This window comes from Ammospiza caudacuta, chromosome 1 (genome assembly GCF_027887145.1).
Source record: "Ammospiza caudacuta isolate bAmmCau1 chromosome 1, bAmmCau1.pri, whole genome shotgun sequence".
Taxonomy (NCBI): domain Eukaryota; kingdom Metazoa; phylum Chordata; class Aves; order Passeriformes; family Passerellidae; genus Ammospiza; species Ammospiza caudacuta.
In genome coordinates, this window is record NC_080593.1 from 41,720,651 (window position 1) to 41,734,205 (window position 13,555).

General features: G+C 43.3%; 1 protein-coding gene across 1 annotated transcript in view; it reads left to right on the forward strand.

The window, feature by feature from the left end:
* Positions 1 to 2,622: 2,622 nt before the first annotated feature.
* TGFBR2 (transforming growth factor beta receptor 2) overlaps positions 2,623 to 13,555 on the forward strand; it is a 62,792-nt gene continuing 51,859 nt past the window's right edge. Inside the window, exon 1 of the mRNA XM_058810346.1 lies at positions 2,623 to 2,879. Within this exon, the coding sequence (XP_058666329.1) occupies positions 2,786 to 2,879 (94 nt within the window). The 5' untranslated portion in view covers positions 2,623 to 2,785. The remainder of the gene's footprint in view (positions 2,880 to 13,555) is intronic.

The following is a 13,555-nucleotide window of genomic DNA, read 5'->3' on the forward strand; positions in this document are numbered from 1 at the left end:
TTGCCTTTTCAAATGAGGAACTGAAAATAGCTGTCTTCCCTTACCCTGTCAGGCTGGAGATTATTATTTACACCATTAATCTCCCACTTTTGAAGAGGACTCTTCCTCTACCTCAGTCAGGCTGAGGTTAAATACTCACAGTTTCAATTTAGAAGAAACTGCTATCTGAAAACAGGGAACTGGGAGCTATGAACAACGAAATGGAAAGAAATTACCAGCTTGGTCTTGTTTCATATATTTTGGTTGTCCAGGGAATCCTGATTAAGCTGCATTTGGGCCCTAAAAGGGAGGTTTGTAGTACTCAAAAAGGCAAAATATGAGTTTTCACTAATGAGCCTGTCTGGGATAAATCTGTGACCCAAAGTTGGCTTTACTTTGACTTCCACACAGACTATTGGTGACAAAGATACACTACCCTTTCCCTGAGGATATCCAGGTAAGATTTCCTTCCACACAAAAACATTCTAGTAACATCTCTCACTGGGTTCTCTGAACACTCAAAGCTCACCTGTAGCACAATCCTCACTGCATGATGATTTGTAAAAATAAAGGCAGTTCTTACATGGAAATATCAAATTCCTGAAGTCTACCTGTAGTAGACTCCTCACTTGCTGGGTAACAGGTGCTGTATCACCTCATGTGAGAGAAGGGCAGGGATGCCTGGCTGCACTCGAGGATTTGAGACCACTGGAAACCCGAATACAGCCCTTCCCAAAGGCAACATCTCCTGCCAGTCTCCATCACTTACTGCCAGACCCTGGATGAGAGAGACTGGGCAGAATATGCCTATATTGGAAAAGAGCCACAGCACTCATGTGAGGGAGAGAGATGCAAGTGAGACAGTGTCAGGCTTGCCAAGTCACGCCTGGATTGTGACAGGTTTGAACAGTAATATTAAATCTATACTTGTTTGCTTTTAAACTTCTTTTTCATCTTGGAAGGTAGTCACCAGAAACTAATAGGAGAGTTCAGCACACACAGCCAACTTTCTAAGCAAACTGCAACTCTTTGGCACCTGCAACTTGACAGCTCTGAGGAGAGAGCAGTGTACAGCACACAGTATATACTTGTGGGAGTTGAGAAATGCTTTTGTTTAAGTGGATACTGCAAACACAGCCACCTTCTAGCACAGAGCTGGTGCACAGGAACTGATAAGAACACCCCAGTCTATGCTCAAAGGGGAGTCTGCAACTTTTCTTACCTCTGGAGGGTGGTGACCACCACATGTTTGAGTGAATCTTGACTATATTAAAAGAGGGTGAGGGAGAGGGAAGTGCTCTTGGAGAGAGGTTTATGAGAGTTTGTACAGTAAACTGAGACTTCATGGTGAAAATATGCATTTAGGGAGTGTTTAAAACTAAATTTACATAAAAGCACAATTATTTTTTTTAATGTCTGTTATAGGCCAATTAAATTCTTTATGCAAACATTTCCAAATTCAAACAGAGGTGATCTGGGACATTCAGAGCATGAATTACATATATTGCCCCGAGGGCTTAGCCCTCCTTCTGAAATACCCAGATCTGTACCTCTAACTAATGTTGTAACTGAGACAAAAGCGAATCAACAACGTTGGAACAATCGTCCTCAAATTATCCCCATGTACATCAGTTTACCCTTCAATCAATGCCCAGCCATTTAAATCAGAGAGGAAGGAAGACTGTGAGCTGAAAATGGGTCTCAATACAACTGCTGTCTATGCAGTGACTGGATTTATACTGGCAGAGAGCTCAAGCCTTATTCAGGTTCAAAACTGAATGATTCTTACAATCTCTAACAGGGCCATGAAAAGCTGGCATCACCAGTGTGCTCCTACTCTCTGAATCCTGGGTGCAACTTCCCCTTGTAGAGAAGACAAAATCTCTGGTAGAAGTTCCTTTGGAGAGGGATGGAGACATTTGTGTCACATGCACAGCATTTGAGGTAAAGTAGTGCACAACCAGCCTATTTGGGAGCGAAACAAGCAGCAGGTGGCAAGTTGTTCCAGTCAGCTTCAACATCTGCAAGCTGAGTGCCCAGTTAGTCTGTGTGAATATTTCCTGCTGTTACCCCGACTTCAACCTTCCCTGCTCCCTGCTTTAGTTCATCTGCAGGCTACGTCCTTCTTTTCGATACCCCTTCTGCAGAGGAGGAAACAAGCTGCTGCAGCAGCATCGCTAAGGTCAGGGATACGGATGCGGGGAGGAGCTCTGCAAAGCCCCCATGTCCCAAATGACTCGACTGGGTCCTTTTCAACTCGCAGGGAGGGAGCAGTAGCCCTCCGAGCTGGCGGTTTCCTGTCGACCTTGAGGCTCCCCGCACGGCACGGTGCAGCTCCGGGCGGGTGCCCGGGCCCGGTCCCCGCCTCGGAGGGAGGCAGGCGCAGCCATCCGGGCTGCACGTCGGGGCTGGCCCCGGCGCGCTTGTGGTGGGAGAGCCAGACCTGAGAGGGGCTGGCCTCTGGCAGATGATTGACACCAAACTGGGTGAGGTTTCATGTTAAAAGGAAAAAAAAAAAAAAAAGAAAAAGGAAAGAAAAGGGGCGAGAGCAGGGGAGGGGGTGACTGTGGGAAGGGGGAGAAGGAACTACTGTAAGAGTAAGAAAGTCCTGCCCAGCTGTTTGCGAAGTTTAAGATTTCCTGTTTCCCCTGCAGCGCCGAAGTGAAGTTTCAGTGAGTCACCCGCGGTCCCGAGCAGCGGAGCGGCGCAGCCCCGCTCCCCGCCAGCCCCGCCACCGCCGCCGCGGCCTCCCCGCCGCCCCCGCGCCCCGCCCGCGGCTCGCCGGCCGCGCCGATCCGGCTCCGCGATGACTCCCCGGCTGCCGAGGAGCCTGCGGCGGCTGCTGCTGCTCCTTTCCCTCTGGGCGCTCATGGGCAGCTCGCTCCCCGCTCTGCTCCGGGGTAAGTGCGCGCCGGCCCGCGCTGCCGCTTGACAGCTGCCGGGGCCGGAGCGGGGCGGGAGGGGACGGGGGCAGGCGGCGAGGGACAGGCGTCCGCCGCGGGAGGCGGGGGACACGGTTGTTAAGAAAGTTTTGAGGCTGGAAACATTTCGGGAGGGGGTGAGCGTGTTTGTTGATGGCTCTGCGGGAGAGTAAGCGGGGAAGAAAGGACTGGGAGTCTCGGGGTTTCGCGGCCAAAGCTGAGGTCCGTCCGTGGAGGGAATAGCGGGGAGAAAGGAGCGGATTTGGCAGGAAATCAGCCGGGTCTGCTCGGGCCGGAGGAGCCCGGAGAGGGCATGTGGGGGCTGCCTGCAGTGGCCGGGGGAAGGGCTGCAGGGCCTGCCCGCAGCTGATGCGGCGGCTCCCGCACCTGGTGCGGCCCCGTGTGCAGGGCCGGGCCGGGGCGCGGGCCGGGGGAGCCGCGGCGCCTTGGCAGCGTCCTCCGGGCCGGCCCCGCCGCTCGGCCGGGCACCGGGTATGTGTGTGTGTGCTGCACCGCCGCTCGGCCGGGCACCGGCTGTGTGTGTGTGTGTGCTGCACCGCCGCTCGGCCGGGCACCGGCTGTGTGTGCTGCACAGCCCCGGCCGCACGGCCGGAGTGCCTCGGGTGCTCTCAGAGGAGGGCCTGTGCGCGGCCACAGAGCCCGCTGCTGCGCGGGTCTGCACTTGGTTACCAACACTTGGGTTTCGTGAGAGTTTCTGCTAAGAGCGGAGTCCAGCCGTGGCTGTGAGCAGTTGGACTGAAAAGCACTCATTTCTCCGGCACTGACTGTGCATGTTGTTTGGCTCACTTTAAAAGTGACACTTTACAATCCTTACCCTGCTTCTACCAAGACATCCTTAGATAGGTTTTTGGGGTCTGCAACTTGCAGTATTCTTCATATCATAATTTATTATATACTATGAGCCAAAGTTCTGCTGCAAAAACAAGATTCCTGCCCTGAGCAGCCTTCTGTCTCTGTCCTACCAGTAGTTACCCACATCTGTGAATTAACATCTGTAAAATCAAGGTTAGGCCCTAAATCACATTGCAGAACAAGTGGTGAACCTAAAAGGAGAACCAAGAGATTGCAGCAAACTGCATCTGAAACACTGGTGAAGAATTAAGAAGCTTTCTAAGATGTCTTGTAATGGCACATCTGGATTTAGTCTTCAGGTAAGGTGTGCACACCTGGGCTTCTACAAACTTTGCCCTGGGCCCTCTGATTCTCCTGTCTGGTCCATTCATGGTCAGCAGTTGATCTCAAGTTTTGGCAGAAACATAATAATATAAAGTAGATAACTCTTGAATAGCTACTGCCTCTAGCTATGTGCAGTTTTGACTAACTTCATGCTTCATTAACAGCCCTGTCAAAGTCAACAGGTTTTGCATACCTGCAAAGTTACTCATGAAAACTTAGGGCAGAAGAAAAGAACAGTGTAAGAATAAGAGACTATGGTGTCCCACAACTCAAAGTTATATTAAATTTGAGGTGTGTAGCTTCTTGTTAATATTACATATTTTCTCTATAATTTTTCATTATCATAAATCATAATCAACTAGTGATGGCCTTTATTTTGACCCCCAGCCTCAAACTTTTGCAGATTCCCATCACAAAATACTTTAAATGGAGAAGCTCAGCTTTTGTTAATCTTGTGTTATTTATTATTATACTTTGTTTTTTCCCACTCAGTCAGTTATAGACAGTCTCAAACTATGGGTCGATTTTTAAAGGCAGGCATGGTTCAAGAGTTTGTTCATCTTTCTTGTCATAGGTCCAGTGAGGAAAAAGAACATAAACTAGTTACAATTCCAGCATTTTTCATACGCATCTTCATCTACAGCCTACAATAACCAAAACTGAGTAGGCCTGTTGTCAGATAATCTATCCCATAGCTTCAAAAGCTGTTTTGATAACCACCATAGGATTCTATTGTGCCATAGAATTCTATTATGACAGAAGAGTTGATCAGAAAGCAACAGTTCTGTGGAGCAGAAAGTGTGAGGTTTGGATGTCGGTAGTTATTTGGCACCAGAATGAAAATTAGAGCTGCCAAATGCTTGGGGGAAAACAAAACAGAAAAAAGAAAACAAAAAGCTACTTATTTTGTAATATTTCATCACTATAGTGAGGCTGAAAAAAATAAAGGAGATATATCAGTCTCAGAAGAGCTCAGTTCCCAGGTATGCCTAGTAACTAACCAGATGGCTAGTTAACAAAGCACCAGCTAATATTTCATTTTAACATTCTTCACAGCAAAATGTTAGACAAGAATGACACATTCCCGTAAGGATTTTGGAAAAACCCACAAATTCATGAACAGGTTCAACAGGAATTTTCTCCTTTGAAAAAGATACTCTCATGTCCTGTACTACACAGAAGTAATTGACTTTTTTGCATAGAGTAAAGGAGCAAGGTGTAATTTTTTTTTAATGATTTTGAATGATTTATTGAGCATTTTATCAATTAATGGCAGTGCAACACAGCAGTTGCCCAAGTAAGAAATTGGTGTTAGTGTGTTCAAGTGAATATGAATTTGTAGTTTGTCTTTGGGTGATCATAACCAGAAATTTGTTTCTTAGAATCATCCATGTAATAATTGTTCATCTCTGAACATCAGGAACTTAATATCTCTATTCAGCCAAACTCTATTTCCATTATTGTCTATTTTTTTGAAAGTCATATCAGAGTTAGTTAATTTTATAGTATGAAAATCAAATTTAGAGCTTCAGATGTTTGCAAAAGGGAAGTAGGAGAGCAAAATCTTGTAACGGGATGGAACATGTTTGTGACAGGATTGAGTCTAAAATGCATTCCTGCCCCCCATTAAAACTGGCATTTTTCCAGGTATTTCAGGAGGGAAGTAGGGATGTATCAGAGGTGATATTGCATTTTCTTCTATTTATGGGGTATCCTTGAATTGTGAGACTTCTATACCTAAGACTTTGAAAAACACTTTTGTTTACTTGCTATTTTTAGTTCATTGGCATTAACAAGCTTCTCTAATAATCAGGTGGTGAATTCCATATCAGAATGGTTTCTATTAAAAAATTATGAGCCAGATCTTAAACTTCTGCAAATTAATATAGTTCCATTAGCATTAGTAGAGTTATACAGAGTTACAGCAGGTTTCCTGAAACAGTTTCAAAAGTAATTTCAAAAAAAAGGGCAATGGAGTAATTCAGAGTTTTTCATATTCATAGTATTTTCTCACTCATATTTTATAAACACTTACTATTATATGACCTATATTTAGTCAAACAACATTGCTTCAAAATGAAATTCTCCTTTCTGGGATGAATTGTTACAGTTTGAAAGATGTAGCATCCTATAATGGGGCCTAATAAAAGTTGTCATTGTGACAAGGTTAACTCTGAACATGGAAGGAAATATGGTATCAGGCTCTTACCAGAAGGAAAATTCCTCGTGGTTTGGTTTGTGGGGGTTTTTGCAAGTTTTTTTTAAAGGCTTTTAGAAAGCATTTGCTCTTTTGAGGGGAAAAAAAAAGAGCCAAATATCACTGTAGCACCCGTTGTTGGAGTTTCCGATGCTTATATTTCCTCTGCAAGATATTTTTAAAGTGATACATTATTGGTTTTTTGGGTTTTTATTTTTTTTGCATTTGTGGCACAGGAACTCTTTTCTCAGTAATGTATGTGTGTGCTACATGCACTTTGCTAACATTCACTGCCACTCCTCCGACCTCAGAAGAGCTGTGCCTTACTTCCAGTACTGCCAAAATGAGCAAAACCAACAGGTTGTGCCCAATCTGGTACTCTTGGATCTTGCATAACAGGGTGCATTTCTATCAGCTAGGTATGAAACATGCTCACTCGTGCTGTGACAGATCCTGATGAAAGTGATCGTGCAATCTCCACCCTGGCTGGCATGGCCACAGTCCAGCCCACAGTGAAAGGCAGAGCTTCCAGCCACCTCTGTGGTCCCAGGATTAGCAGGGGGAACAGCTGATTTGCTACAGCCCTGATCTGCCCATGGTTCCCACAGCCCTTCTGGCACCTGACAAGCAGAGGAATGAAAGGGTGCCCTGAGGCAGGTGGGAGACAGCAGCGTTATTTCCTTTGCCACAGAGGAGCCTGTTGACTCAGGGGAAATACCTAGGTAGGCACATCCCAGGAACATTAGATATTTTGTATGGCCAGAGCATTGCAAACTCAGTAAAATTGACTGAGGTATCAACCAGTCTCTAAAGATGTTGTAGAGTACAAGGGGTTCCCAGTGGAAGTAGTGGAGAGCCTGTCCTGATATGAAAAAGACAGTTGGCTGAATTCTAGTCTAAGAGAGTGAGTGCTGAGATTTGGGTTACTTAATTGATCTTTAGCCTTAAATTTTGTTGGTATTAGAGAGGTTTTTTGTTTTATGGGGGTTTTTTTCCCTTCCCATAGGATAATGGGAAGTGATTTTTAAACCCTTATAAAATGGTTTCAAGAATAAAATAAAAGGCGATGAAAAACTTCTTGTGCTTTTCTATGAACTCTTGTTCTGGAAGGTCAAAATAGACTAAAATAAATCAGAAAGAGTATGTCTTGGCTTTGACAGCCAAAGTCCTTTGGAAGTTTAATTTCACTGGCAGGTGTTGTATTAAGAAACAGCAGAGAAGCTTCTTACTACAGGGGATAGATTGCTTTTAGAGCAAGGAGTGGGAGTACACACTGAGACAGGGCAAATGCCACTGTAAGCAATGGGTTGGCACTAAAAATCTGCAGAATTGGGTTCTCAGTGACCCAGCTAAATCTTCAACAGTTGTTTTTCATATTATGTCTGTACTCTGGCATAGCAACAGAGCAGCAGCACTGGCACTTGTTGAGTACAACATTTTATATCCTACTGCCTGAAAGAACATGGTTTTAGTGGTGTACAGATGTTTAGGGTAAGATATGTAAAGAGAGCAAATTGCTTCAAACGCCATCCCCTGATGGAATCTCATCCAGAGGAGTAGTTAGAACTAACAAATCTCACCAGGAATTGCTTAATTCCATTTTTTCCTGGTGACAGCATGCTCATCATTTGTATGTGTCCATTAGCTTCTAGAGATTTTAGGAGAATTGAAATTGAAGCATATTTTAAAGATCCTGCCCAGCAGTTCGTATAGGCTAATGTCAGCTTGTTTGCATTGCTCCACAGCTTTAGCAACTGTTCTAGATTTTAAGAAATGATAACATTAGCAGTGTCAGGGGAAGTACTAGTTGCTGATTTGTCCATGTTCATGCGTATTTTTTTTTAATATGCTATTTCCTTGCTCTTTCTCTTGCTGTGAATGCCATTGTAGTTGTTACAGCTGGAACTACCTGTCCTTTTTTTCACATGGGTTTTAAAGCCTTTTCACCTCTGGGAAGATCGTCTCAGGAAGAAATAGTTTTCTCTTGCTCAAACAAGTGGTATTTAGCAAGAACTTCCTGCTGGCATTCATCCCTGAGTTAATCTGGTGGAAATTACAGCTGGTTGAGAGTTTTTGACACTGTTTTTCATGGGAAAATGCTGATTTGTCAAAACTGAGACAATTTGTGGAAATGTACTAGTTTCCATTAAACTTTCATCAGGAAACATTTCCTTTTTTTTTTTTTTTTTTTTTTTGTTTCTTCCCTAGTCCACAGTGGAATTTCTGATATAGAAAGATAAAAAAATAATCATTAATCAATAATTAGACTAAACACTGGTCAATGGAAGAAAGGTGGGATTAAGTACATGGCCTGACTCACAAAATGCACATTTGAAACTGCAGCTCCCCCTATCCACTCTCCCCAGGATATTGGAGGGCTGTCACTCTCACTGGGCATGCATATATAGACATCCCCATATCTAACACCTCCAATTATTTTGGTTTCACTCTGTTGTGTGTATGAGAATGTATGAAATGTTGAAGCACTTTGTGTGGCAGGAAAAATATTCCCCTGACAGCGTTTTTCAGGTTGACCTGTAGCCTTGTGTTCATTTGCTCCTTGTTGGGTGGGAATGGAAGGGCTCTGAATGGCTTGAGTCCTCTAGTCTTTGTTTCATATCGTAATAACAAGCTGTATTCATAAATCTGTGTCATGCAAAGGAACCACAATTTTTATTATTAACAGTCCTGTTAGTCTGACTCTAGGATTCCAATTCTCTGCTCACCCAGAGCAGTGTTTTGGCAAAAATTGGACTGAAATGAATAGATTTCAGGAGCAGATAGAGGAGTCTGCCTCCTCACACTTAAAGCATGCTTCAGTTGACTACCCAGTAGTTACATCCCTGCAGTGACACCTGGGATTAACACTGTGCCTTTCCAATGGCAATTTGAAACCAGAGGTATTAGAAAGCTGTCTTCTATTCCTACTCTCTTCTGTTTGTACCCAAGCACTTCAGCCCACACCCTCAAATGAGCTGTTTCCCTGTTCTCTTAAGTAGATACCTGAGGTTTTAAGATAAAAAAGAAAGATTTATCAAGCAGCCAAAGCTATACGTTTAGCAAGTGATTTGCAAGTCACACTACATTCTTTATCGTGTGTTTATAGTTACCAGTAACACAAGTTTTGAAAGGTCAATTCTGCCCTCTCTGCAGCTGATCAGTTCTTCCAAAACATTGCATTGGTATTCCCATGGGCTTTGTTTAATGCAGCATTAAAGCCCAGTTAAAAAAACTGGTCTACGCAGGGGACATTAGAAAATGCAGATTTGTTCCCAAGGTCATGGTGGTTCTGTCAGGGCTTAGAGACTTTTTTCTGTGAATCTGAACAGTACACCCAGAGAGCAGCAGGAAGGTCTCACAGTTCTATTCCTCGGAGCAACATTTTCCAAGTAAAGACCCGAGCGTGGTTCTTACGTGCCTGGGGCACTTTAACAGGTCCCTTTAAAAACTAGCATTGTGCAAGTGGAGCGCGTGCAGCCAGGCTGTCAGCTGGCATAAATCAGCTTCCTCTGTTCAAGCCGAGGAACCTGCCCTGATTTATACCAGCTGGCAGAATCTGGCCACAGAATAAATAATAGGCAACTGTATGTTATGAGGCTGTAATTCCCTCGAGGGGGCTTTTGTGGTATCAGTCTTACAGGAGCCAGAGTGATCTGGTTCTCTTTCTTGGAGCTAGAGAGTAATTTGACTGCAGTTTTTTGAAGTCCTCAGAACATTAAGAATGGGAGATTTCAGAAGGAGAATGCTTCCAAATTTCTTGTAAGGTATCATTAAGGATTTTTGCCCAGGAGAAGTCATGGTAGGGGAATTTGGGAGGATGCAGATGAATTGATGTGGGATAGGCAGTCCCAAAAAGATAAATATATAAGAATGATGATTTCTCATCATGACCAGGACTTTCCTTTAAAAACACTTGTGTGCATTTCTTAAGATGTATGAAAACTGAAGCTCCCTCATCACTGATAAGCTTCTTGTGCTGGTGTAGTTAATAAGGAAGAAGAGTGGAGAATGTTAAATGAGGACTAAAGAACAAATGCCTTCTCAGAATGTGGATGTGGTTTTTAATTTTGTTTAACATTTTACCCAGAAGGATCATAAGTGAGCTGGTACTCAATTTATTGACTTAGCAAGAAAAGGGATTTCAGTTAGATTTATCAAGTGTTGACCTGTAATTCTACTGGATCTAAATATTTTAGATGTGAGATGCAGGTGAGCCATCTCCCTCCAGTTTTAATCCTGCTATGGATTCTGCAGCTCAGAATGGGATTAAGTTCATCATGCCTATACATCACCTGTTGGCATGGTTCGATGGTGCCTGGGGCTTTTTGGATGATAATGTGGCAATTTTGTAGATTTCATCTCACTAACTAATATAAGCACATCTTTAATGTTGCTTTACAAGGGGCCGAACTTTGAAGCAGACCACAGGTGATTAGTAATGGGTTATCTCTTCTGGTTATTTTCAGAGAAGAAAGCAGAAGCAGCTATCCAGGATTCTTGTGTGTCTTGAGATACTGATCTGGTCTGATCCTGAGCCTAATTAGCAGCTTAGATACTGCTGAAAACTTGTTACATAAAGCTGTAGTACATCTGTGGTTTGGATAGCGCCTCTTCGGCAGCAATTTAAGTCAGGTCTTAGTTCTCAAAGGAAGATTAAATTTCTTACCATTTTAGCTGCCCTCCTGATTTTAGCATTACCAGGCTGTCCTGAACAACTTCCATATGCTTTGGGAGCTCTGTGGCTGGAGCAAATGTGAAGTCATAGTTAGATCAGGACTCGGTGTACCTTAAAGTACTGCAGCCAGCAGTGTATGTGAATAACTTCTAGCCACTGAAGTCCATGCTTGGGGAAGTAGGATAGATGTAACTACATCTTTTTTCTTTCTCAGCTTTTTTCCTCCACCTGTCTAGTCTCTTAAAATATTCCTTCTTTATGCAGTTAGTATCCACTGTGCAAATTCAGGCTGCACTTGGGGTGCTCTGCTCTCAGCTCTGTAGCTATCTTAAGCTTTCCTTTAACGTGACTGGGTAGTGATTTCAGAGTGTTCCATTCTTCTTGAGAAACTTACAGAAAGGGTGCAGGAAGTAAGGAGTAAATCTTTGTGTTTCACTAACGGGAAACATTTAATGAGATTTTTAAAAATTTTGAACAATCTGCAGTCAGGAACCAATGGAGAAGAGCTGTCATTTGCAGGTGCTGGTTGATCTTTTATTCCCTTTGATCGGTCCTGCCCACCAGCATGCAGCAATTACCCTTCTCATTTGTCTCTGGCATACAAGGGGATCTGTGATTCTGCAGTGACTGTGCTGTGGCAGTAGGCCAGCTGCCCTGCTGTGTACCTTCTACCTCGCCACAGCTCCTATTACCAATTTTCACGGTTGCCTTGCCTCCTTTTCCTACAGTGGTTAGAGCTTTTGCCCTGAAAGTGGGAGACCCATGGTCATGTCACTCCTCAGCCTGAGAGTATCTAAACTCCATCAATGAAAGGCTCTAGGATGAAGGATCCTTGCTGGCTGAGACAGGGGAAGGCTTTAGAGGCAGCACTTTGCAGAAAAAGGGTTGACATGTGTGTGGGTGGTCCCCCAAAGCATGTCACAGGAGAAGAAAGCCTGTTCCCTGATGGATTCATTCATTATTCCAGCCCCTGCAGGGTGACTGATATTCTCTCCGGGGAGTTCACAGCACAACAAAGAGACACTCTACATACAGAATCTTTTTTCCTTTCTAAACTGAAAACAACCATTTCTCATCCTCATGAAAAGATCAGAGGGGACCATGTAATAGTCATGACTTCGTAAGCTTCTTTATTTAAGCCTTCACAAAGTAACTAGGTCAGCAATACATGCTTCTGGGCTATTGAATTTCCCTTCTTCCCCTCAGTCTATTCTTCCATTTCCTCACCCAGCTTTACCACAAGGGAATGCCTTAAGTCAAAAATCTGGGAAGCTGATCCTTTTATTACATTTGTAGTATTCTCATCTGGTAAGTACAGTGCCAGGCCATGAGGCTTTCAGAGCTATCATAACCAAAGTTTGCTTGTAAACAGGAACACCACACTGTCTGGTTGTAACTAAAGCCATATCTGCTTTCTCTTTGCTCTGGATAATAGATATAGGAAGATATTCAGCAGGAGGAGTAACTCTTCTGGAAAAGAAAATACAACCAAAATGTGTTTCCTTTTTTTGTTTTTCTTTCTCCATCAGCTTCTTGCTCACACATTCCTTACTTCTCACATTTTATACTTTTGCCTTAAGGTTTCTGGCTGGCTGGGGGCTTTGCTGTTCTCACTTTTTCCTGACACCACACTGGCATGATGAATATTTATTAGTGCAGGAGCAGCCTAGGAATTCTTATACATATATGTCCTCTGATTTTAATGTTTGTGAAGGAAAATAAAAATGTGATCCCAGCTAAATCACCAATATTCAGGAACTGGGGTTCAGAACGAAGAATCAGGCATATCCTGTTATTTAAAAAAATATGCACTTGACCCTAAACAATTTCAAAGTACCTGTATTAGACATGAAAGTTCATCCTGTACAGACTGAAAAGGATTAGAGGCTCCTTATTTCATATGGGAGAAGGAGACAAGATTTGTTGGTGACTTACATCTAAGAACAACTTTTGCATCTAAGCCTATGGTTAAAGCAGTGAACTAGGAAATGAGAAGCCTCTTAGTTTTTAGAGACTCAAACACAGATTTCCAGCTTCCCATGATCTCATCCATTGTATTTTCAAGGCCACCATTAAATTTCAGTACAGTCATTTATATTAGTATTTCCACATTTTCAACTTGTGTTGCTTAATATATGAGAAAAAGTAATGCAATGATGTGTTAATTACAGTTTCTATAGACAATTCTAGAAGTTGTGGGAAATGAACAGAGATTGTTTCAACACTTGCCTATTGTTATTGGGAAACTGAGGTTCAAAGAGAGTCATAACCTCTGTTCTTTCTCTACAGAAATTCTGGATTAAAGCCTTTAGAGCATCCAGAAATTCTCAACAGTCTCAAACACCCTGTCAAGTTCAATAATATATAAGCACTTTTTTCTTCCCCTATTTTTCTCTGGTTAAGAGGCTGTGTGCCAGGAGCTTGGTGAAGCACATGGAAGCTTTAGTGACTTTCTTCTGTTTGACAGCTGAGGGCCTAACTTTTCCCTCAGTTGTCCACATATATATTATTCATGGTTCAACCAATTTGCACATTCCCAAACCAGCCTTTTTTCTTCTGGTGGCTCATAGTGTGACTATCAGGCAT